Source organism: Schistocerca americana, chromosome 1 (assembly GCF_021461395.2).
Source record: "Schistocerca americana isolate TAMUIC-IGC-003095 chromosome 1, iqSchAmer2.1, whole genome shotgun sequence".
NCBI classification, from domain to species: Eukaryota; Metazoa; Arthropoda; class Insecta; order Orthoptera; family Acrididae; genus Schistocerca; species Schistocerca americana.
Genome location: NC_060119.1, coordinates 465,929,412 through 465,951,849, shown reverse-complemented (window position 1 = coordinate 465,951,849; position 22,438 = coordinate 465,929,412). Strand labels below are relative to the sequence as shown.

General features: G+C 38.1%; 1 protein-coding gene across 2 annotated transcripts in view; it reads left to right on the top strand.

Moving 5' to 3' along the window:
• LOC124603537 (actin-binding protein IPP) overlaps window positions 1-6,561 on the top strand; it is a 61,313-nt gene extending 54,752 nt beyond the window's left edge. For both annotated transcript variants that reach the window (XM_047136404.1, XM_047136403.1), the window contains exon 9: window positions 5,434-6,561. In XM_047136404.1, coding sequence (XP_046992360.1) covers window positions 5,434-5,664 — 231 coding nt within the window. In that variant the 3' untranslated portion in view covers window positions 5,665-6,561. The remainder of the gene's footprint in view (window positions 1-5,433) is intronic.
• Window positions 6,562-22,438: the final 15,877 nt, after the last annotated feature.

Genomic DNA, 22,438 nt, shown 5'->3' with positions numbered 1-22,438 from the left:
TGCTGCCAAGTGACGTCGTCGAACACCACCGATATTTCGACAGGAGCACGCCCTGCCTTTCTCAAGGCACAAATGCAAGGAAGAAAAAATGTGCAAGCAAATTTAATACCTCGGTTCACAGAGGAGAAACAAGGAAGACAACACACACAGAACAAGTGTCAACACAACCAAAGATAACCAACATCAGAAATATCGATAGTTACTATTAATCAACAGGTGAGGTAGCACTAATTCTGTCCCTCTGTTTTTTAATGAGAGACAGGGCCGGATTCCAAGCAGCATTTAAACAAAATCCACCATCTCTGTTAATAAGGTTGCTTGATAGTCTGATTTCAACAGCTTCCATAACAACACTATCCCAATAGCTAGACGTGCAAGCCAGAATCTCCGTGTTGTTGTATTCCATGGGATGACCGGTGTCAAGGCAATGTTCTGCAATAGCGAATTTGCTCGAGCAAATTATTAAGGAAGCTGTTGAAATCAGACTATCGAACAACCCTATTTACAGAGATGGTGGATTTTGTTTAAATGGTGCTTGGAATCCGGCTCTGTCTCTCATTAAAAAACAGAGGGACAGAATTAGTGCTACCTCACCTGTTGATTAATAGTAACTATCGATATTTCTGATGTTGGTTATCTTTGGTTGTGTTGACACTTGTTCTGTGTGTGGTGTCTTCCTTGTTTCTCCTCTGTGAACCGAGGTATTAAATTTGCTTGCATATTTTTTCTTCCTTGCATTTGTGCCTTGAGAATGACAGGGTGTGCTCCTGTCAAAATATCGGCAGTGTTTGATGACGTCACCCGGCAGCAAACCCGGAAGTTATTTGAACATTCGATTCGCCGGGAAAAGTTAAGGTCTCATGTCTCTGAAGTTCATTTTCAGAAATCACTCTTGCAGAGTAGTTACTAACAAGGTGAATTTTCCCTCTGCATGTGGTTACAAATGGCTGAGATGAAAGTTGTATGTAAATAATAATATTCACACCAGCTCAATAATTAGGATTTATATTTTGTTTCAAAATGCTCACTTCTTAAAATCTCTTGCAAGGTTGTATGTAACAATGATTACATTAATTTGTTGTTGATAGGACGATAGAGGGTGGTCACACTGTTAACACCATTTTAGAGGTATTAAGTTTGTGAAACTCTGTGTGTTATTTTCATCCCAAGGAGGTGAGTTTGAAAATGGATGCTGCCATTGATATGCAGCATAAGTTCCTGCAAAAGTTAGCAGTGTGTCACTATGGTCACATTCACAGCCATAACACTGCCTTATTATGGATGAGCAACTGTCACATTCTTGTCACCATGGAGAATACAAAACATTTTTATGCGAGACAAGATATTATGCTGGCTAAATCATTTTTTTATTACTATTTAAATCATCCTGGTAAGATGCTGAGTTGATGAAAGTGTATCGTAATACCCATTGCTTTCCTGTGTTCCGAACTTGAAAAATGTCCATTAAATGATACTGTTAGACTACCAAAAAGAAAAATATATAAAAAAGCTAGGTTGGCTACAACTTCAGATTGGTGCCTCCTTGACAGAGTCCCACATCGTGAACATGATTTCATAGATAGGTAAATAAATAAGCAAACAAATTACATCTATATTTTAAGACTCTCTTGATTAAAAAATGTGTGCCAAATTCTGAAATCAAGGTGTGTGACTTCAGTCACCAGGCTCACCCACTGAATTATCTAGATCTTATCCAAAACTTATTTTCTCTGGCCCCACTCTGCAATGGCAGTGCAGTTTGCCACATTTCACTTCAATATTCAGGTATCATCTGTAGTTTTCAAGTAATTCAATCTTCCAAGAGAATTAAAATCTTGTGGCTGTGTTATAATGAAATATGTAGCAATATCAGTATAATTATTTTATCTTTCTTCAGGATGGACATTCTGAAATAACTTGTGATTACTTCAATGGAAAATTATCTGTCTTTTGCAAAAATATATATCGTAGTCTCATTTAGCAGGTGATTTTGTTGGTACATCAACCCAAAACGTATCATCACATACAACCAGTTAATCGGATATCTGTAGAACAAAAATAATATTAACTTCCACATTGAGTAAAGAGGTCCAAGTGTCTTTATCATAAATAATAATTTGACAATATGTGAATATATTCTTCCCATTTATTCTTTCCTGATGGAATAGATAAATTTACGATTTCTCACAATGATTATTCCACTTTACTGATGAATTCAAATTCTATATAGGATATTAAAATGCAGTTGTTTTATATTACACTACACTACGAAATACAAGAAGTATCTAAGCCACAGCTGTACTAACAACTAATATTCAAACGCTATATAGACAGTGAGGGAGGGGAGGGGGGGTTCAATCTGTGGTTGGTTATGATACTGGTAGAGGGTGGGCTTAAACTACCATGTTTATGACACTACCAGCCCCAACAAGGAATGTCGCTGCAGCAGTTAGCAAATGCTTTGTGCACTTCACTGTGTGTTGTGTATGCTCCAAGTTTTCATTTGTTTATGCTGCAGCCAACTGTGATATAGTGTCTGAATTTACTTGTTTGACCTTGCACCAGACCTTACATGAAAACATAATAATCCATAATGCTAAACTCAGGAAACATTACTTTTGTAAAGTTAAAACAAAAAATTATGTATTCATGAAAACCTGAGTGCAACATAATGTTTCACAGTAATGAGGAAAATTATGACACAGTTTATTTTCTTAAATGATCTGTTTTTCATTCAAAATTTTGTAAAAATATGAATTGTAAACAATTAGTTCCCAAAACTTCTAGTTTTCTACAACGCATAAGCACTACATTTTTTAGTTCAGCAAGTTACTTTCTACTTTGTTGTACATTACTAAACAGTCTTTATATTTTAATGCCAATACCCTAGAACTTTAAAACTGATTATTTTATATGAAAATAACTGTATACAAAATTGAGTTAACATTCTTTTACTTTTGACAATTTTCATTTAGCTAATTATAAACTTGGAAACATGTTAACATATTGCAAATTATTAAAATTTGTGATTTTGTTGATGATGCATTACGTTCGGTATCAATTGGTATGTAATCTGCAGTTCTTTCACACAATATTAAATAATGAATAATAAATATGAAATGTGGTGATCAGAGAGAGAGAGAGAGAGAGAGAGAGAGAGAGAGAGAGAGTGTTTTTCTTCTTCTCTTTTGTATGTACCTATTGAAACTCAGTGCTTCTGCTATTTAGTGAGTGGTCTCCTCTTAAATTACTTACAAGGAGTAAGGTCGTGTGACTTGAGAGCCTGTTTTTATTTATGCATTGGAACTGTTCTGGAAGAGAATTAAAAATACATCTGTACAGAGCCTCTTTAATTTGGGAAAACAGTTGTTGTACGTCCAAATACAAATTACGATGATCTGATGAAAGATTGAAAAACATAGTAATTGTATGGGGAAAAATGACATGTTCTGTTTGTTGTAGATTGCTGGCTTATAAGTATTTTGGTTGTAATGCTTGCAGGATTACATGTACTTAATTCTTGCAAATAAAATGTAAAACACAATAGCAAAATGCAAATTTCAGAAATATTTGAACAACTTACACAGTCATTTTGAGTTGTCTTTCAAAGGCATTGAAAAATTGAATAAAATACTGGAATTTAATAGTAAGAACAATGACTGCATAAGAAAATGTGCTTGGCAGATGTGACAGAAGTATTGGAAGGGTAGAATAAATGCTGTAAAATTAATGCTGAATCCTTCTTTTACAGAACTATGAACTAGTTACAAAGAGGATGACAGTGGAAGCGGAAGAGAGATACATGTGCACAACACTATCTTTTACACTTGGGAGATTGTGCAGAGTTGGGGGGACGGGGGTGTATCGTAAGGATATCTCACTATTTCATGGAGGATAGGGTTTGCTCATAGGCAGAACAGCAAATATGAAGCCGGCTGTATCACTCATTTTCGGTGCAGTACTGACACGAAGATGTATGCCCTCAGCATTCTCACATATAACAAGGCCGCTGCTGTGATTTAACACTTGGTAAAGGACTATGTGTTGTGCAGCTGGAGCTGCTGTTTGATAAAACCAACCCAAAGTTCTGGACATAGAAACTAGAACCAATAAAGGTGAGATACATGCCCCAACCAATAAAGGTGAGATACATGCCCCGATAGCCCAGAAAATTTCAAGAGTGGATTATTAAAAAAGTAGAGATAAGTACAGGTTTTCTAAATACACACCCTCTCCTCTGCCCCCCCCCCCCCTCCTCTCCCCATACTTGAGTGTAACACCCAAACATTAACAATCATGTTAAACTGTCAGAAAAGCCCTTCTTTACGATTGTTCAATTTGTGTGTCACATTGGCTTGGATGTCAGTTATGTCATCAAAGCGTAGACCCTGTCTCATGAATTTGTGCACTTTATTGTTTTGTGGAAGGTTTGTAAACTTGTTTCTTCTTTAAACATTCTGGGGAATGCCCTGAAAACTTGATTTAGAGTTGTTCCTACATTGTGTTTTGTGACACAATAATGTTGACACACTATGGCTACACATCCACTACTGAACACTGTCTGCTCACAGCTGACTGGCTGAATGCACATTGGGGTTTGCAGTTGTTTGTTCAAGATGCCATCTAGTTACTGTGTTGACATTGTTTATACACCAGGAATAAAATCAGTCTCAGAACTTTGTGTAGTTACATAACCTAAAAACAGTACCATGAACAAATGCAAACAAATAAAGTTGAATAATTTAATTATTTGTTATAGTGATACTGATGATGACAATAGCATTAGTGTAACAGTGCCATGGTAAATTGGTTTTGGATGGTGTATAAAATGATATAAAAATTAAATGGACTGGGGGGGGGGGGGGGGGGGGGGGTAGAGTAATACACAAAATCGTGGCACAAAGAAATGATGAGAGAGAGGTGAGATTTTAAATTGACTGTAATGAAGAAAGCTGATGGAAGATATAAAGTGATATGGATAAGCCTAATTAAAAAAAAAAAAATAATGCAGAGAGGAAGAGACAGGGTTAGACTCCAGACAACTGGGTGTAGTGACATGTGAAGGTGGAAACTGTGTCCTCTTGGGTAAATTCCTATATTTAGATATTGGGGGCATTGGCATGGGCGAGTTTTGCGTTGAAAAAGTTATGTGAGTGATGTTATCTTTGTATCTGGTGTTCGGATGTGACTGTATTATTTGATGGGAAGCCATCATGAATGGTACAAAGGAAGTGCAAATGGAGGTATTCCCATTTCAGATTGCCACTTAAAATCATAATTTGTAAATGTGCCCATAGTGCCTGTTGTTATCCACACTGCAGACTTTCATGTTACATTTTTTCCATTTTGATTAAATATGACTTACTCAAATGACCTCAAAGCACATATCTGAAATTATAGTTTTTTTTTTTTTTTTTTTTTTTTTTCTTTCAGAACAAATGGACTGTTGTACCACCAATGAGGGTGGGGCGTGCTACACCAGCAGTAGCTGCAGCAGATGGTCTTCTGTACGTTATTGGTGGCGACCAGCTTCATGAAGTACATTTTTACCGTGCCCAGTTCTCAATAACATCAGTTGAGTGTTATGACCCATTATCAGATACATGGCGCAACTGCTCTCCATTGCCAGAAAGTCGTAGTGAAGCTGGTGCTGTGGTTTTATAGTGGCAAGCATGCAATTATTGAATATTTCCCAGCGAGTGAATGTGACAAGAATTGGAACTCATTGTTTTATGACAGACTGGAAAATGGTATTCTGTTCTGCATTTAGGCTTGGATCTTATTCTGATATGCAACCTTGTTATTGCCTATTCTCTTTCCACTTCTGCATTGCTCCTGGAATGTCTTAGAGGGCATAGTTGGTGCTGTAGGCTACTTTTAGAGCTGTGACTCTAAGGAATTGTGTTAAAAAGTTGGAAACATGTACAATTTGCAGTATTTTCATTTGTAATTATTTTATCTGTTAATTGTGTTTGTATAAAAACAACGAGAAGCTAGTTTTATGTTGGAGCAAATTTTGAATGTAGGTACAATGATCTATGTTGTAAGATCTGCTATGTAACTTCAATTGATGAAGTATTATCTTGCTTTTCTTATTGAAATTTGCTGTAAATATTCCAACACTAATAACCAGTGGCACACAAAATTTTATATATTTTTGGAAATTGAATAACATTTGTTGTAAATTTACACTTTCATACTTCATGTTCCCATGAATGAATGACCTTTGGAAAAGTTGAGAGCAAGTGTGTATTAACACCATAACATTTTTTTTATTTGATCTCACTGAAAAGTTTGATAACATTGTTACCAACATCACTGTATTATCTTGTTTCTTTGGATTAATTATTACAGAGATTTTAATTATTTGTTTACATTAAGTAATATTTTCTACTGTTTATTTCTTGTGTGTGTTCATTCATTTATGTGTAAGAAGTCAATGGTAGAAAAAGTCCTATTTTGTGAATGCAGTTACACTGTAGTGTTCACAGTTTCACTGAAGTACCTTTATATGATCTATGCATGTCTGTAAAAATAAAATATTTGATGTCACCATGATAATTGATTCATAATGTAATAACCATAATTAATTTAGATGAGATGACTTTAGAATCTGGATTTAAGAGGAGTGGTGACAATGTGACAGGCATAGACCGACATATACTGTCACTGTCACCAGTCACAGTGAGCAGTTAAACTCCAATATTAACTAATGTCAAGCTGTACAATGTAGATGGGAATTTTTAGCAGGGGTGTAGGGAAAATTTAAGTAATTTCTTGTTTGCTGGGTGACAAAATCGATCATCATTAACCAAATTGAAAGCCACATCTTCACTGCATGTATGCAAAATATCAGAGTGACTGAGAGTTGAACGCGAAAACTAATATTCAGACAACAAAGAAAGCAACAAGAAATGTATTAAATACAGTATCTCAAGCTGTTTGGATTTGGCAGACATGGTACAACTGGCTCTCTGAGGGGTTGCTTGTCAGTTAGATCTCACCAAAGTCTTGGATCTGCCACTGACAATGTAGATTTGGCTGTCGGCAGCCGTTGATATGCGCTGCATGTGTCTTGTACATCATCTCTGTGAACAGGCAGTGTGCAGTGGATGATTGACAGCTATCGGTAGTTGAATAGCCTGTTCTGTTTGTGCAGCCCAGGAGAATTAAAGAGTCATGGTCCTCTGGTTAGGGCTATGTTGCCATCAAATTACGAGCAGTCGTATGTCTTGCAGGGTTGAAGTTTTGCATGTAGCTGAATTACAGAATAGTCACCCAAGGAATCGGATTTGAACCAGATGAAAGTGGTCATGAGGATGATTCTGCGGCAGGAGAGTCAGAACTCAGGTCAGTATTGGAAACAGAATGCAAAAAGCAGCATCAAGTGAGAGACAGAAAACAAAGTCAAACGCTCGTAAGAATAAGCACTGGGCTGGAATGAAATCCATCAAAGTCTGGTAGCAGAATCAGAGCAACATGAAGTAGACTGAAGTCATTACAGGGATCAGATCAGTACCAAGGGCAAGTCCTGACTTACAAGTATTAAGATGAAGTGTCAATATGAAGTGTCTCAAAAGAATCACCATGAAGCCTCATTCGTCGCTGAGTGTCTCCACTGAAATAGTCCACCAATTGTGATCACCGAATCTCATAACCCTACCGAAGAGAGTCTCTGGGTTTGATCCAGGCCTTCCCACTCTTGTACTTCCAGAGTGCTGAAATTTTGTTGTAAAATCTTATCATTGGCTGACAATGTATCAGTTTCAGCCAGTACACTAGTTTTCCTGGTCAGTTTTCCTCCTCTTGTTTTCTTGATCCAGGCTGCCCAACATTCTGCTTAACTGTCCTGTAAGTGCGTAAAATATATCATTGGTGGCCAGTCATTGTGGATGGATTTTTGCATACACACATGTAGTAAACACTCTCATGGACCAGCTGGATGACAGCTCCCAGCATTTCCTAAACAAGCTTCCCATTCAAGGAGACTTCAAGTGGCTTCAGAGTGGTCACACACTTGCAGAAGGGTAAACTGCCCCACAATGCTTCTCATGGGGGCACTGTTTTAGCCGAAGAATGTGTTTCCCTAGCACAGGAAACCAGCTGGTTAGAAGTTCCCTCTTCAATCATAAACTTTCACAAAAAAAATCTGCAGTGGGAAACAGTGATCTTTTTTGCACATCCACAATGCCCGTCACTTGTCTTTTGAGAAAGGATTTCTATAAACTACCAACAAGCACTTTGCAGTTCCTTTTGTGTATAATGCCTGTTGCACTCCTCTCATATGCTGTTTGTTATGCTTTGATGTTCACTGCATCATTTCTTACCATGATTCTCTAAGTTATGACACAAACTGGATAAGTTATGGTTATCTGGCACACTTATTATACCCCAGGCCTGTTATATTTATTTTCTACATGAAAATATATCACTGTCTACAAAAAATTGTTGCACTACACATGTACACTTAACAGGGGTTTGTTGTAGAAGGTTATACAAGCAGTTTAATGCTCAAAAATTGTGTGCTTACTTAAAGAATAAAAAAAAAAAAGACCCGTAACACCACACTATATAAAGACAATATGCATATTAAGACAAAAACAAAGTAAACTACAGTTGAGTGACACACACAAAACATTGGCCAGATAAAATGCAGACATTAAAATGAAGGAAACAATATATATATATAAAACACAAATGCGGCTAAACAGTGTGTTTGTGTTTTAATTCTGCTGCATGACATTTCATAGCAATATACCAGCAGTTATTCGCATGAGTGAGCGATGTGCGCAAAGAAGTGCGTACAAGTATATGGTCTGTGTACTTGCACAAGCCAACCCATGCAAGTCGTGTTTGGGATGCTACCCACATCTAAGTCTGCTTTGTGCTGAAGCACTATTGACGCCACATTCTGCATTTTAATCATAGAGATATATACTTTGTTCGTCTGTATTGCTGCCAAAGGTTAATTTATTAATGTGTATTTGTCTTTGTTGCTATGAATAATAAGTGCCACCCACACACAATAACCCTATAAACTTGTTGCAGCCTGCAGAAATACATGAGCCTGTCACACAGGTGAGAAAGGAAAGAATGACACGACAGGAGATATTATTGTCATTTAGTAAAATTGAATCCCAAGTAGAGAAGCTAGTACATGAAACATAATTTAAGGCACATTTGATTTTAATAGTAATAAGGTGTGTTAGGAGTTATGATTGGTATGGGATCCATTCAGCAATTCCCGCGAAAGCTCTGCTCATGACACTTGTGATTGTGAGTTAACGAGCATTGCGCTCTCATTTAAATATATGGCCGAAATAGTCAGCCTACAGGAACTGTGAAACAAACGCTGTTGTCCAGGACTGCAGGCCACAAAGGGCCAGATTCACCATGAGCTGGGGAAACTCGCAGGCGTCTTTTGTCTCTTGAGGCCTAAGCGCTGTAGTGTGCAAGTGAGACAGACGAGAACCTACATCATAGGGAAACCCTGTAGAAGGCTTTGTGGCCAGGCATACGTAGCAGTGTTAAATATGGCAGACCTAAGATTGGCCATAAAGGGAAACACTTTTGAAAACTATTTAATTCTGTAGTAGTGCAGGGAATCGAGCCATAGTAATTTTAATCTGCCATCGTCCAAAAATTTTCATGGTGAACCCAATAAAAATTGAATATTGATCATATCTATAATAGTTTAGGATTTACTGTTAAAGAGATATTCACAAGTTTTGTAACAAAGACCTGAATGCTAAAATCTGAACACTTAGTCAATCTTAAGGCTTCTACATTACATATAGAAGCGCATCATTAAAATGACAAATGTGGTAAATATCAGCTCTGTAACTTTATTTGTTTAAAAGATACAGTAAATTTAAATTATCACTATTTTCGGTTAAGCATCAGATCATCATTTCCTCCACACAAAACACACTGAACGATGACAGCGTGACACCTTATTGAATCATTAGGTAATAGAATATTTGTTGTAAAGTTTAGTGCATAATAGTTACTTTTGTTCTTTGTTTATTTATCAGAAAGCACATTGGTGCAAGGCTACTGGCCGTGGCATTCAAAGCTAAGAAGGAACTTGTATTGATTTTATGTAAAAGAATTTAACGTTTATTATGTAACGGATGTTATTTTATTTAGAACGTGAAAGCGGTCAAGCTTTGATTATTTAGATATGTTAAAATGTAAAGTAATGTAGAATAAGCTGTAACCAATCAGATGGATGGCTTCAGGAAAGGGAACTACACTAGTCAATTGAGCGAAGATGTTTGGCGCACGGGAATGCTGTCGGAGATGGGCAGAGGGCAGTTCTGGTCTAGACACCAAAGTGTACAGTTTGGCTGGGGACAGCAAAGGGTACAGTTTGGATAGAGATGCGAAAGCAGACAGTCAGTCTTTAGGCAGCTAGGAAGTGAAATGACTTAGAAAATTTCGCGTTGTGTGGTGTGGCGGGACTTTGTCTCTGAGCGGTGAGCAGCCGCGCGCCTATTGTGAACTCCAACTTTTCACGATGAGATTGTGAATGATCGAACTATGTCAAATGGATGTGCACTTGAGTGAAATAGTAATATATGACCACTTTTGCTATTAGTTTGCTTTCTGAATAAACATTGTTCTAACGAAATCACAACTGTGGCCTACATCATTTATGGGTCATTAATTTAGTTGCTGATATTATTATTACTGTTATTATAGGTTATGTTAACTTTGTATTTCGCAAACTTGCCATCAGCCAGACAGTTTAACCAAAGGGTCACAAGTGTCTAATTTAGGATGTGTAATGTGACATGCGGTTTAACCCCTAGACGAGTTTGAGCCAAGACATTTCAACGAAGAGGAACCACATGTGAGCCCAAACATCTTGGGGATGTTAGCTTGCATGATCACAGCGGGATACATAGGCAATGCTTTCCTTTCACTACATTCATCGGCCAGTGTGTATAAACAACAAACAAGGTTTTTCGGTTGCTGGAAATAACACTTCACTTATAGCAATCAATAGTGAGGATTCCAGTTCACTCAAGATTTAATGTTGCAACAGTGCATACAGAGTAAATGAAATGATTATGCTTGGAGATCAATAGCAAAAGCAGTTCCAAGGATGTACCAGGTACAGATCCATGCTAAAACACCTGTATTTGTACATAATGTGGCATCCATGGGTGGCAGTGCGGGTACTGACTCTGGCATCCAGGAATACTGTCCTGGGATACATTATGCCATGCTTGCTCAACCTGTTCACGTAGTTCTGTAACAGTTGTTGACTGTAAAGTCACACGAGTCACTTCTCGTCCCATCATATCCCACACATGCTCGATTGGAGACAAGTCCAGAGATAGTGCTGGTCAGGAAAGTTGGTGCACATCTTGCAGAGTATACTGAATTTCACAGGCAGTTTGTGGGTGAGCATTATCCTGTTGGAACAACACACAATCTTCCTTTTGCAAGAACCACAAAGTATGGGGCTAACAACATTTGCGTGTACCGAGCACTGGATAACATACCTTCCATAAAAACCAAAGATGAATGAGATTAGTAGCTTATCACATCCCAGAAAAAACAATGCCTGGGGTGGGGCTGTGTGTCTTGGATGAATGCACTCCAAGAGAGAGCACTCACCAGGTCTATGTCGTACATGCAAATAACCATCACGTGTGTGCAGGTAGAATCTTCTTTCATCGCTAAAGACTGTGGTGGACCATTTTGTCTTACAAATGATCTCTGGTAGCACCAGTTGAGCCGCGCATGTTGATGCTTTGGTGTGAATGGAAGATGGGCTAGAAAGTGCATGCTCATACTCCCACTGCTAATAACTGGTTTGCAGTATGTCATGTTGACACATCTGGTCTCACAAGCCTTCTTACCTATGCTGTGGTAGCTTTATAATTTGCCACTGCTGCCCTTGCAATATGTTGATCCTGGTGGGCATCTGTGCCTTGTGGACATCTAGAACTTCATCTATGGGTGTGAGAATGTTCATATGCCCACAGATACCAGCATTGTTGCACAGTTGACGGAGCACGTCCAATTTGTGTGGCAGTTCTTAGAAAGGACAATCCCACTGCTTACATAGCCATAATTTGACCCCTTTCAAATTCGCTTTCTTGGCTACAGCAAGCTTGAGTGCATGTCTGTGGTGGTTGCCTGCTCCACACATTTGCACCACACTGAGTCTTCTAGCTGTGAACATTTCCTTTTAAAGGGTAGACACAGATCGCACTCTGGTAGCTATGCTATCTGTTGGCGGACGATGTTGAAACCATTGTTAGTATATCTGCTAACCCCCAGGTAGCGTATAAAGTCATCAGATCAAAATCAACGTCATATTTCCAGGTCTAGTAACTTTTTTCCAGCAGCGTATATGTTTCCCTATATGGTCACTCCAAATGCAGTAGAATGGACCCTCTCCATTTTTAGGAATTGATCCCAATGCATTAAAGCTGTTTGCTCCCATGTATATTATGTTTTTATTGTTGCTAATTTTTTAAATATACAGGGTGGTCCATTGATCGTGACCAGGCCAAATATCTCATGAAATATGCGTCAAATGAAAAAACTACAAAGAACGAAACTTGTCTAGCTTGAAGGGGGAAACCAGATGGCGCTATGGTTGGCCCGCTATATGGCGCTGACATAGGTCAAACGGATACCAACTGCGTTTTTTAAAAAATAGGAACCCCCATTTTTTATTACATATTCGTGTAGTATGTAAAGAAATATGAATGTTTTAGTTGGACCACTTTTTTCGCTTTGTGATAGATGGTGCTGTAATAGTCACAAACATATGGCTCGCAATTTTAGACGAACAGTTGGTAACAGGTAGATTTCTTAGATTAAAATACAGAACGTAGGTACGTTTGAACATTTTATTTTGGTTGTTCCTATGTGATACATGTACCTTTGTGAACTTATCATTTCTGAGAATGCATGCTGTTACAGTGTGATTACCTGTAAGTACCACATTAATGCAATAAATGCTCAAAATGATGTCCGTCAACCTCAACGCATGTGGCAATACATGTAACGACATTCCTCTCAACAGCGTGTAGTACGCCTTCCATAATGTTCACACATGCATTGACAATGCGCTGACGCATGTTGTCAGGCCTTGTTGGTGGATCACAATAGCAAATATCCTTCAAATTTCCCCACAGAAAGAAATCTGGGGACATCAGATCTGGTGAACGTGCAGGCCACGGTATGGTGCTTTGACGACCAATCCACCTATCATGAAATATGCTATTCAATTCCGCTTCAACTGCACGCGAGCTATGTGCCGGACATCCATCATGTTGGAAGTACGCCGTCATTCTGTCATGCAGTGAAAGATCTTGTAGTAACATCAGTAGAACATTATGTAGGAAATCAGCATACATTGCACTATTTAGATTGCCATCAATAAAATGGGGGCCAATTATCCTTCCTCCCATAATGCTGCACCATACATTAACCCTCCAAGGTCGCCAATGTTCCACTTGTCACAGGCATCGTGGATTTTCAGTTGCCCAATAGTGAATATTATGCCGGTTTACGTTACCGCTGTCTGTGAATGATGCTTCGTCGCTAAATAGAACGCGTGCAAAAAATCTGTCGTCGTCCCGTAATTTCTCTTGTGCCCAGTGGCAGAACTGTACACGACATTCAAAGTCATCGCCATGCAATTCCTGGTGCATAGAAATATGGTATGGGTGCAATCGATGTTGATGTAGCATTCTCAACACCGACATTTTTGAGATTGCCAATTCTCGCGCAGTTTGTCTGCTACTGATGTGCGGATTAGCTGCGACAGCAGCTAAAACACTCCATGGAAACCCCTATCTCCCACTTAGCGGGTAGGGTCATCTGCTGTCCACTTCCGTACAGTCAGTGGTTTCAGCACCTACAATTTAAAATACCTTCCAACTGTGGGGTGATAACCACTTATCGACTACTCTGCCATGAACATCTTTCCTCTGACATATGTATTTAAGGATGTGATACCTCTCATGCAAGGAATGGGATGTATCACTACATATCCCTGCACTAAGAGAAAAGATGTCTTGACCACACATTCAGGTTTAATCATTATGCATGTGTTACGTAAATAGACATGATAGTTTTGCTATCACTTTCAATTTTTCTTTAAGTTTATCATTGCAGTAAGTGTTTCTTTGTGTTTGGTTTTACCAGTAACACACATTTTATTATACCTTATTACGAAAATCTATTAATTTCTTGGAGAAGGAAAATATTATCTATAATTCTAGGATCAAATGTCAAAACACTCTGAGATTACATTGTATCCTTGGAAACAGGTCGTTGCTTAACTTTAATAATTTTATTTAACCAGTCTGAAGGAAATAATCTGTTATCCAGGGTCTCTACTCTTGTGCAAATAATAAAACTTGTAAACATTTCCCCGCACTGCCTTTCCAGGGATTCAGTACTCTTTCCTCTAACTTTGTACCCTTGCTAACATGATGTACCTCGCTTCCCATAAAGTAATTGGGGTCCTCCCTTCCTTGGGTCCATCAGAAACTGGTATAAGTTCCCTTCTGTGTGGTAACTTACCCATAAAGTGCATCACATAGCATCTTTACTATTATTTTGAGTACTCCTCCCTTCTGTTTTTCTTTTTTCTATCTCTGCATTCCCCACCAGACTCCTACAGACTCTTGATTTTCTCTCCATCCTCTAATTCGTATCACTACTCTCCTCCAAAACTATTTTCCTTTTAAATGTTTAATTGTCACTCTTATCTTTCGAGTTATTCTGACGCCTGGCCTCTTTATTTCTCACCTTGAAAAAATTAATTGACGTGACTGTCTCCCCAAAAAAAAAAAAAAAAAATCTATTTTGTTCTTGTTATGTTTCCCAAATCTGCTTGAGATCAGGTGTATGATTGTACACTGTTTTTTGTGTGTGGGGGGGTGGGGGGGGGGGGAGGGGGGGGGCATGCAAACTTGCACACACGTGCATGCGTGTGTATGCGCGCATTTTTCGTCGACCAGTTTGCTGGAGTAAACTTTTTAATCACTCCATGATGAATGCCACTATTGATACAGAAAACAGGGAAGGGTCTCAGCGACAAAGATATATGAATATGGAAAGAGGAAATTCATACTTGGTTCTCAGAAGTTGAGAAGTAACAAAGTGGAAAAATAGAATCAAGAGTGTTGGATCCGAAGAAGGAAAGAAGATGACCCCTAAAGAAATAATCCCTCCCCATGCCCCCTATTCCAGGACACCCTCTGTGCCAGGTTCTTCATTAGGACAGAGAGTGGTCAATATGCCCTACAGAATGGTAATGTCCCAACTTCACCTGAACAGGCCCTGAAAGGTGAGTCCAACACCCTGCATGGAATGCCTGTGGAGAGTCAACCATAGCGCTATGTTAATTGTGTTTGTGTGACTTCTGATGTCTGCAGATCCCACCAAAATGAACAAAAACCCACCCACAAGACAATAATTAAATATAAAAGTTAAAAAAATTAGCCAATTCACACTGTTCAGAGTAAAAAACAATGCTTGAGTGGGTTTCCAGTCAGATACTCTATTGTTTAAATATCCTTATCATCTCGTATGTCCTTCTTCTTTTCCTGTAGTTGGCTCTACTAGAAATAATGCTTTTGGATTGGGAACTCACTCAGCTCCAACATACTTAGGAAAAAATTTACTAGTCTGTTTTAGTATTTTAGCTCATGTAATGACCAATGATTAGCACTAGACCTCGAATATTAAACAGTGGCACTTCCGCTTGCTCATTGTATCGTTGGACTCATAGATCTGCGCTGTCTATTAGGTTGTTTGTCACTTGTTGATGTATTTTTCCTATTGGCAATGTATTTTTCCTATTGGCAATGTTTCATGTTTGGCCAACTAAAGAATTTTAACAAAGGTTCTCCTATAAACTGTTTTTCCATTATTTGTATAGTTGATAGGCCTGTAGTTAGGTGTGGCAGTTCATTAATAATCATTTGAAACTCTGGAATCAGTTGTGCACTATCTGTATGTTGCTTTGAACAATTGGTTCTACAGAGTCAAGCAATGTCCTTCATTATTAATTCACAATGGTTACTTTGCGGGCAATATTTTGAAATAGCAATGTGTTTAATGTTTTCCCATCCTAAAAATTCTTTAAAGGCTTGAGTGGTAAACGATGGTCATTGTCTGTCAATATCTTACAAGGTTTTCCTATATCATTGAAGTATTCCTTTAAACACCTAATTATTGTTTCAGTGTTAGCTTGTTTGATTGGATAGAGCTTAGCATACTTCGACCAACAATCTACTATTACAAATATGTAAGTCAACTACCCACCAAAAAGATCTACTGCTGTGTGGTTGTGCAGTCCCTTGAGTATTATTGGATACAACTTTTACAACACTACTTGATTACTGTCTTTCATGCTTTGACGTACTTCACAAAATTTTATTACGATAATACGAGGGCGGTTCAGAAAGTAACCTCCGATTGGTCACAGTGCGGGTTGTGGGGGGAGTAGCGACGCCATCTGTGCGTTCACGCACTCAACAGGTCAGTCGGCATCAAGCCGTGGTCGAGTGAACGTCGTACCTGCGCTAGTTTAGTTTTTGTGGCAGTTTGAAATGTGTGCTGCAATAGAAAACCCCGCCAAATGTGAAGTGCGTGCTGTCATAAGGATTTTTACAGCCAAAGGATATTCTGCAGCAGCTATTCATCGTGAGCTTTGTGCCGTGTACAGACCAAGAGTTATGAGTGAAGGAGTTGTCCGTGAATGGGTACGTTTATTTAAAAGTGGACGAGAAAACATTCATGATGAAGAGAGGAGTGATAGACCATCATTGGTGACTGACGAACTCGTTCAGACAGTTGATGCAAAAGTTCGTGAAAATCGACGTTTCTCAATGTCGGAGTTGTCTACTGGTTTTCCACAGATTTCTAAGACTCTCTTGTACGAGATAGTGACAGCAAGATTGGGTTACCGTAAGTTCTGTGCACGATGGGTGCCCAAAATTCTTACCGACCACCACAAAACTCAAAGAATGGCGTCTGCATTAGACTTTCTGTCACATTATGAGGACGAAGGAGAACCATTGTTAAACAGAATCGTGACCGGTGACGAAACCTGGATTAAGTACGTGAACCCTGAGACAAAAGAACAATCAAAGATGTGGGCACATTCAAATTCGCCTACCAAACCAAGAAAAGCCTCGCAAGATTTTTCTGCCAGAAAACTGATGGCAACGGTGTTTTGGGATGCCAAAGGGGTGTTGTTGGTTGAATTCATGGAACGTGGTACGACCATTAATCAAGACGTGTACTGTGAAACAATAAAAAAGTTACGACGGGCTATACAGAACAAACGCCGTGGTATGCTGACTTCTGGTATCGTTTTTTTGCACGATAACGCCCGTCCTCACTCTGCTCGCAGAACAATGGCCCTTCTTGAGTCCTTCAAGTGGGACGTTATCAACCATCCACGTTACAGCCCAGACCTGGCGCCAAGTGATTATCACCTCTTCATGCATTTGAAGAAATGGCTTGGGTCACAGCGGTTTGATGACGACGAAGAGCTCAAAGATGCGGTCACAGGCTGGCTCCAGGCACAAGCGGGTGATTTTTATGCAGAAGGAATTTCAAAGCTTGTGAAGAGATACGATAAGTGCCTCAATCGCTATGGAGACTATGTAGAAAAATTGTGCAAAGATGTAGTTGTAAGATGTATATATTAAAAGATTTTTATTTAACTTGGTGTATTTTTTTAAATCAACCGGAGGTTACTTTCTGAACGGCCCTCGTACATTTCAACCCAAGTTTTTTAAAAATTAAAAAATTGTGAATGTTTTAAAATTGGTGCTGCTACCAATGCTACTTTAATTTGATTTAAAGCATTAGACTCTTCACTTTTCCAAATCCATTTTGATCTTTGCTTCAACAAGTTTAACAATCTTGGGTTATTCTCCAGTTGACCGCGAATATGTCGCCGATAAAAAACTGTTAATTCTGAAAAGGCGTTTAACTGTTTGGTATTCTTTGGTACTGCACATTTTTTTACCGCTCTGATTCATTCTGAAGCAGGTTTTATCCCGTTTGTACCTACTAGGTCTCCAAGGAATCGAGCTCCTCCCTACCAAAAAATTATTTAGATAGTTTAATAGTAATGCCTTTAAAACTTTGCTAGTGTTCTTGACCATAAAGTACAATGTTCTCCCCACCTCTTGGATACTAGAAGTATATTGTCCACACAGAGTTCTTTTAACAAATATTTACCTAGTGCAGCATCCAAGACTCTAATAAAGACTGATACTGAGACGTTCAGTCCAAATGGTAATACTTTAAATTGGTATGACTTACCATTGTACAGAAATGCTGTAAGTCTTTTTGAATTCTCGTCCAGTTTCACCTGCCAGTACCCAGTGGTGAGATCCATTGAAATGAAATTTCTAGCTTGTTCAAATTTTGTCAAAATCTCATCTGTACTGATCAGTCCATCTCTTTCTATAAGTTTATTCAGAGTTCGTGCATCCAGTACTACATGGCATTTACAAATTTCATATCATGACCCCCCCAGGAGATACAGTGCAATTGTCCCCTGGGATGGTTGGGACAAAATTATTTATGCGTACCAGTCAGACCATGATACTGTTCGATTATAGTTTCAAATTTCACAACATTGTTCATGTATGTTTCTTAAATGACCTTTTAAAAAATCATTTGCACACAATAGTAATTAACAAATGTGCTTTGCCTAATTCTAAGGGAGTGTAACTACAATACTTCCCTACCCGTGTGGCAAATGTTTCAGTCTGGAAAGGTATTAACAAATCTCACTGGAAAATGACTTGAGTTAACCCCCCTGTCTATTTTCGCAGGCATGGGAAATCCAGGAGTTAGAAACCAGCCCAGGGCCTTCAGACTGTTACCAAGGCCACATTCATTCTGTGTCTCTAAAATCCCACTTTCGATTTGGCTTCTACTCAAGGACATGTTGATTGAAAGTTCTCCAAGGGAACCACATCAAGGAATGCAACATGGGAAAACAGTGAAATTATGATCACATAAATGGAAAAAAAACACTCTTTTTGCAGGTGATAAGCTGAGCATGTTTCACTTATAGTAGAACACACACTTCAAATGATACCACTGAATCTTGTTACTGCAACACACATGCACTCATCATATGTAATACACATCATCGATCACCGAAATTCAACCCTCACAATGGTGGTGTGACGATACTGCGGACGCGATTGTTGAGCGGCGGCAGTTGGCTCTCTGATCAGCTTATTCACCTCTGCTCTCGTGGCATCTCAGCATTGTGTCCGTTGCAGGTGCGTGAACATGAAATAACCCAAGCTAGCATTAATTTTAACTATTTATGTAACATGTTTCTGGCTAGTGCGAAAAGAGAATTACTTAGTGGTCCATTCATCCGATATTCATACTTGAATGTTCATTTTAATGTTCTGTAATGTATTCAATTTTCTGAGCAACCTTTAGTCCAGATTTCAGAACACGATGTATTCTCTGTTTAATTCCTTTGAGAATTACACAGTGTATTGGTTCATAACTAGCAAAGTTTCACACTCTCAGAGTGTCCTGTAAACTCATGTAGTCACTTTACATAAATTACAACTCTGTACCATTGTTCACAACACGTGCGTACACAGTTGTATAACAGTCAGTTAGTCTATTTACCTGTCACTATGGTTGGGTGTCCAAAGGTTGAATTACTTTTGTCAACACTCACTACAGTGTTCACAGTGTTCGCTAGCTGTAACATATTTTAGCTTCACATGATATTAATATTCATATTATTCTGCAAAGTCAACTTTGCTGCACAGGCATAATCTTAATACACGAAATGTAAAATTTTTTACATGAATAAAAATAATTCCTATACCAGCCTTCATACTCAGATTTCATAGTCCTTTTCTCTTTAAAATTTTAACTGATAAAAGTGCACATTGACATAGTCTTTCATTGTCTTTATGCGTTTGCTAGACTTTTTTTCACTTTCGTAGCACATGCTGATGCTTTTGCAAATTAAATTGCTTTACATATGATTTCTGTTGAAGCACTATTCACTATGTTGCTATATGTATTGGCTTTGTCATTGACATTACATCTTTCAGTTTTACAAGCCATGACATTAACATTTAATCCATATTAGGATTTGATGTTATTTGCATAAATTTTATGCCATGGACTTCCTTCAACCTTTCGTGCCAAAAGTAGACCTTTGGCCATCTGGACTACCGATCCTCAGGCAGTTTTACATGTGTGTTATTCATCACTTATCACAGATCCACACTTTTAACTATTTACAATTTTAAGTGTGGAATCCTTTGCCCGTAAACTAGTTCTCAATTGCAGGTGTGCAATTCATGCTTTCGCGCGCATCATTCCTTATATATAGTGGCTCTAAACTTTATGCCATGCAGTTACTTTCTCTACACAAAAACATATATTCCTTTAATTCTCGATAGTGCTCCCTGGACACATGCTATTACATGGCTGAAGGCCACTGCTGGAGCAAATAAAACTCTTACTTAGATCTAAAACAGTGTTCTAATTAAAACATGCCTGTTTACATTCACACTCTGAGAAATCAATCAACTGTCACGACTATGCATTGATACATTGTATGCACTCCTATAAGTACTTGTTAATATTATTAAATCACACCATTTTTCTACTTACTAAAACTACTTGATCACAAAAAAAGCAAAAGAAATTCTTATCCTACAAGCACTACTACTACTACTACTACTACTACTACTACTGTTAATATTTGCTTTTACGGCCTCAGTGTACCACTTTAGTCAATTATTTACTGGTCCCCTTCTTCAGTAAGTGCATGTTTCATTCTTTCTTAACTGCCCTGTATCTTTTCATTTGTTCTGATCTTTCCTGTCTTTCCTCACTTGTAAGGACCCTTTTCATTGTGTGTCATTTGTCTACTTTTGGTTTAAATCTTATTTTCTTGTCTTTCAGGTTCTTGAGATTTTCTGTCTTGTTTTGCAGATCATCTGAGGTTATATCTAGTTCTCCCATATCCTCTTTAATTTCCTTGATCCATCCTACTTGCTGCTTTAGATTCCACAGTTTCTGCACCATTTTTCTTGCTAATCTGGTTTCTGGTGTCCTCATTATGTGGCCAAAGAAAGAAATCCTATTTTTTATGTGTTGTATCTGTGATGGGCTCCAGTTCCCTGTACACTACTTCATTTGGCACTATCCGCTATTGTCCTTCCTTCTGGTACTTTTATTTTTGGATGTTCTAGCTATTCTTCTCTCTACTTTTAGTATTTTGTCGACACTATTTCTCTGAGTGACTTTAAAAAAAGAGTCTCACTTCCGTATGTTAGCTCTGGCTGAACCACCGTCTTGTAGTGTTTTAACTTTGTTTGAATTGATAGACGTTTTTGTAGATCATGTTAATTTTTGAGCTTTTATTTGTAGTTCTTGAGCTCGTTCAAAGCTTTGTAGAGTTCCTGAATTGTTGGTGGGTTTATATTTACTGGTGGGGTTTTTATTGGAGTTACTGTGTTTATTTCAAGAAGCTCAGGAGGATCCTCACAATTTAGTAGTTCATTAAATGTTTCTGCTAAAATTTCTGAATTTCTTTTATCATTACAGGCCATTTTATTGTTTTCATATTTTAGCATTAGTGTTGGGGGATCATATCTGTGGAGTTGTCTGCTAAATGTTTTGCAGTAATATCATGAATTTGTTTTCTTACTATTTGTTTCTATCGTATAAAGTATCTCTTTTTTATATTGACGTTTAACCCTCCTTAATGTTTTTGAGTCATCTTTCTTTGTTTTGTGAGTTCCAAGCAAGATTCTTCTGTTTTTTGACTCTGATATCTTAACCAGGTGTGGTGTCTATCTTCCACTGTTTTATCGCATTTGTCATTCCACCACTGGTGTTTTTTCCTTGGATTTATTGGGGCTACTTGGTCAGCTATTTGTTTCAATTGGGAAATTATTTCATCCAGATCATCTGTTATTTTTATATTCCTAGTTTGTTCTTCATATTCCTTGTTATTTATCAATTTATTAGGGTCATTGGTTCTCTTCTTTTTTGGGTGGGATTTTTTCTTTCTCAGTGGGGTGAGTTTAATTTTTATTTTTATCAAGTAATGATCTGATCCAGTGTCAGTTTGTCTCAGGGCTTTCAAATTGTAGATTTCCCTGTGGTAGTTCTTATCCATGCAGACATGATCCAACTGCCATTCTCCTTTCGTCCAGTCTGGGTGTTTCCAGGTTTTAAGTTTATTTGGTCTTCTCATGAAGTATGTTGATTTTGGGATCATGTCATGGTTTCTACAGAATTCCACTACTTTAATGCCATTCTATTTTTTTCTTTGTTGTGCTGGCCATTTCCCTGTTACATTTCTGCATCTCTTTTCCCATTCTAATTGGGCATTAAAGTCTCCAATTAAAATTTTGATGTGATTTTT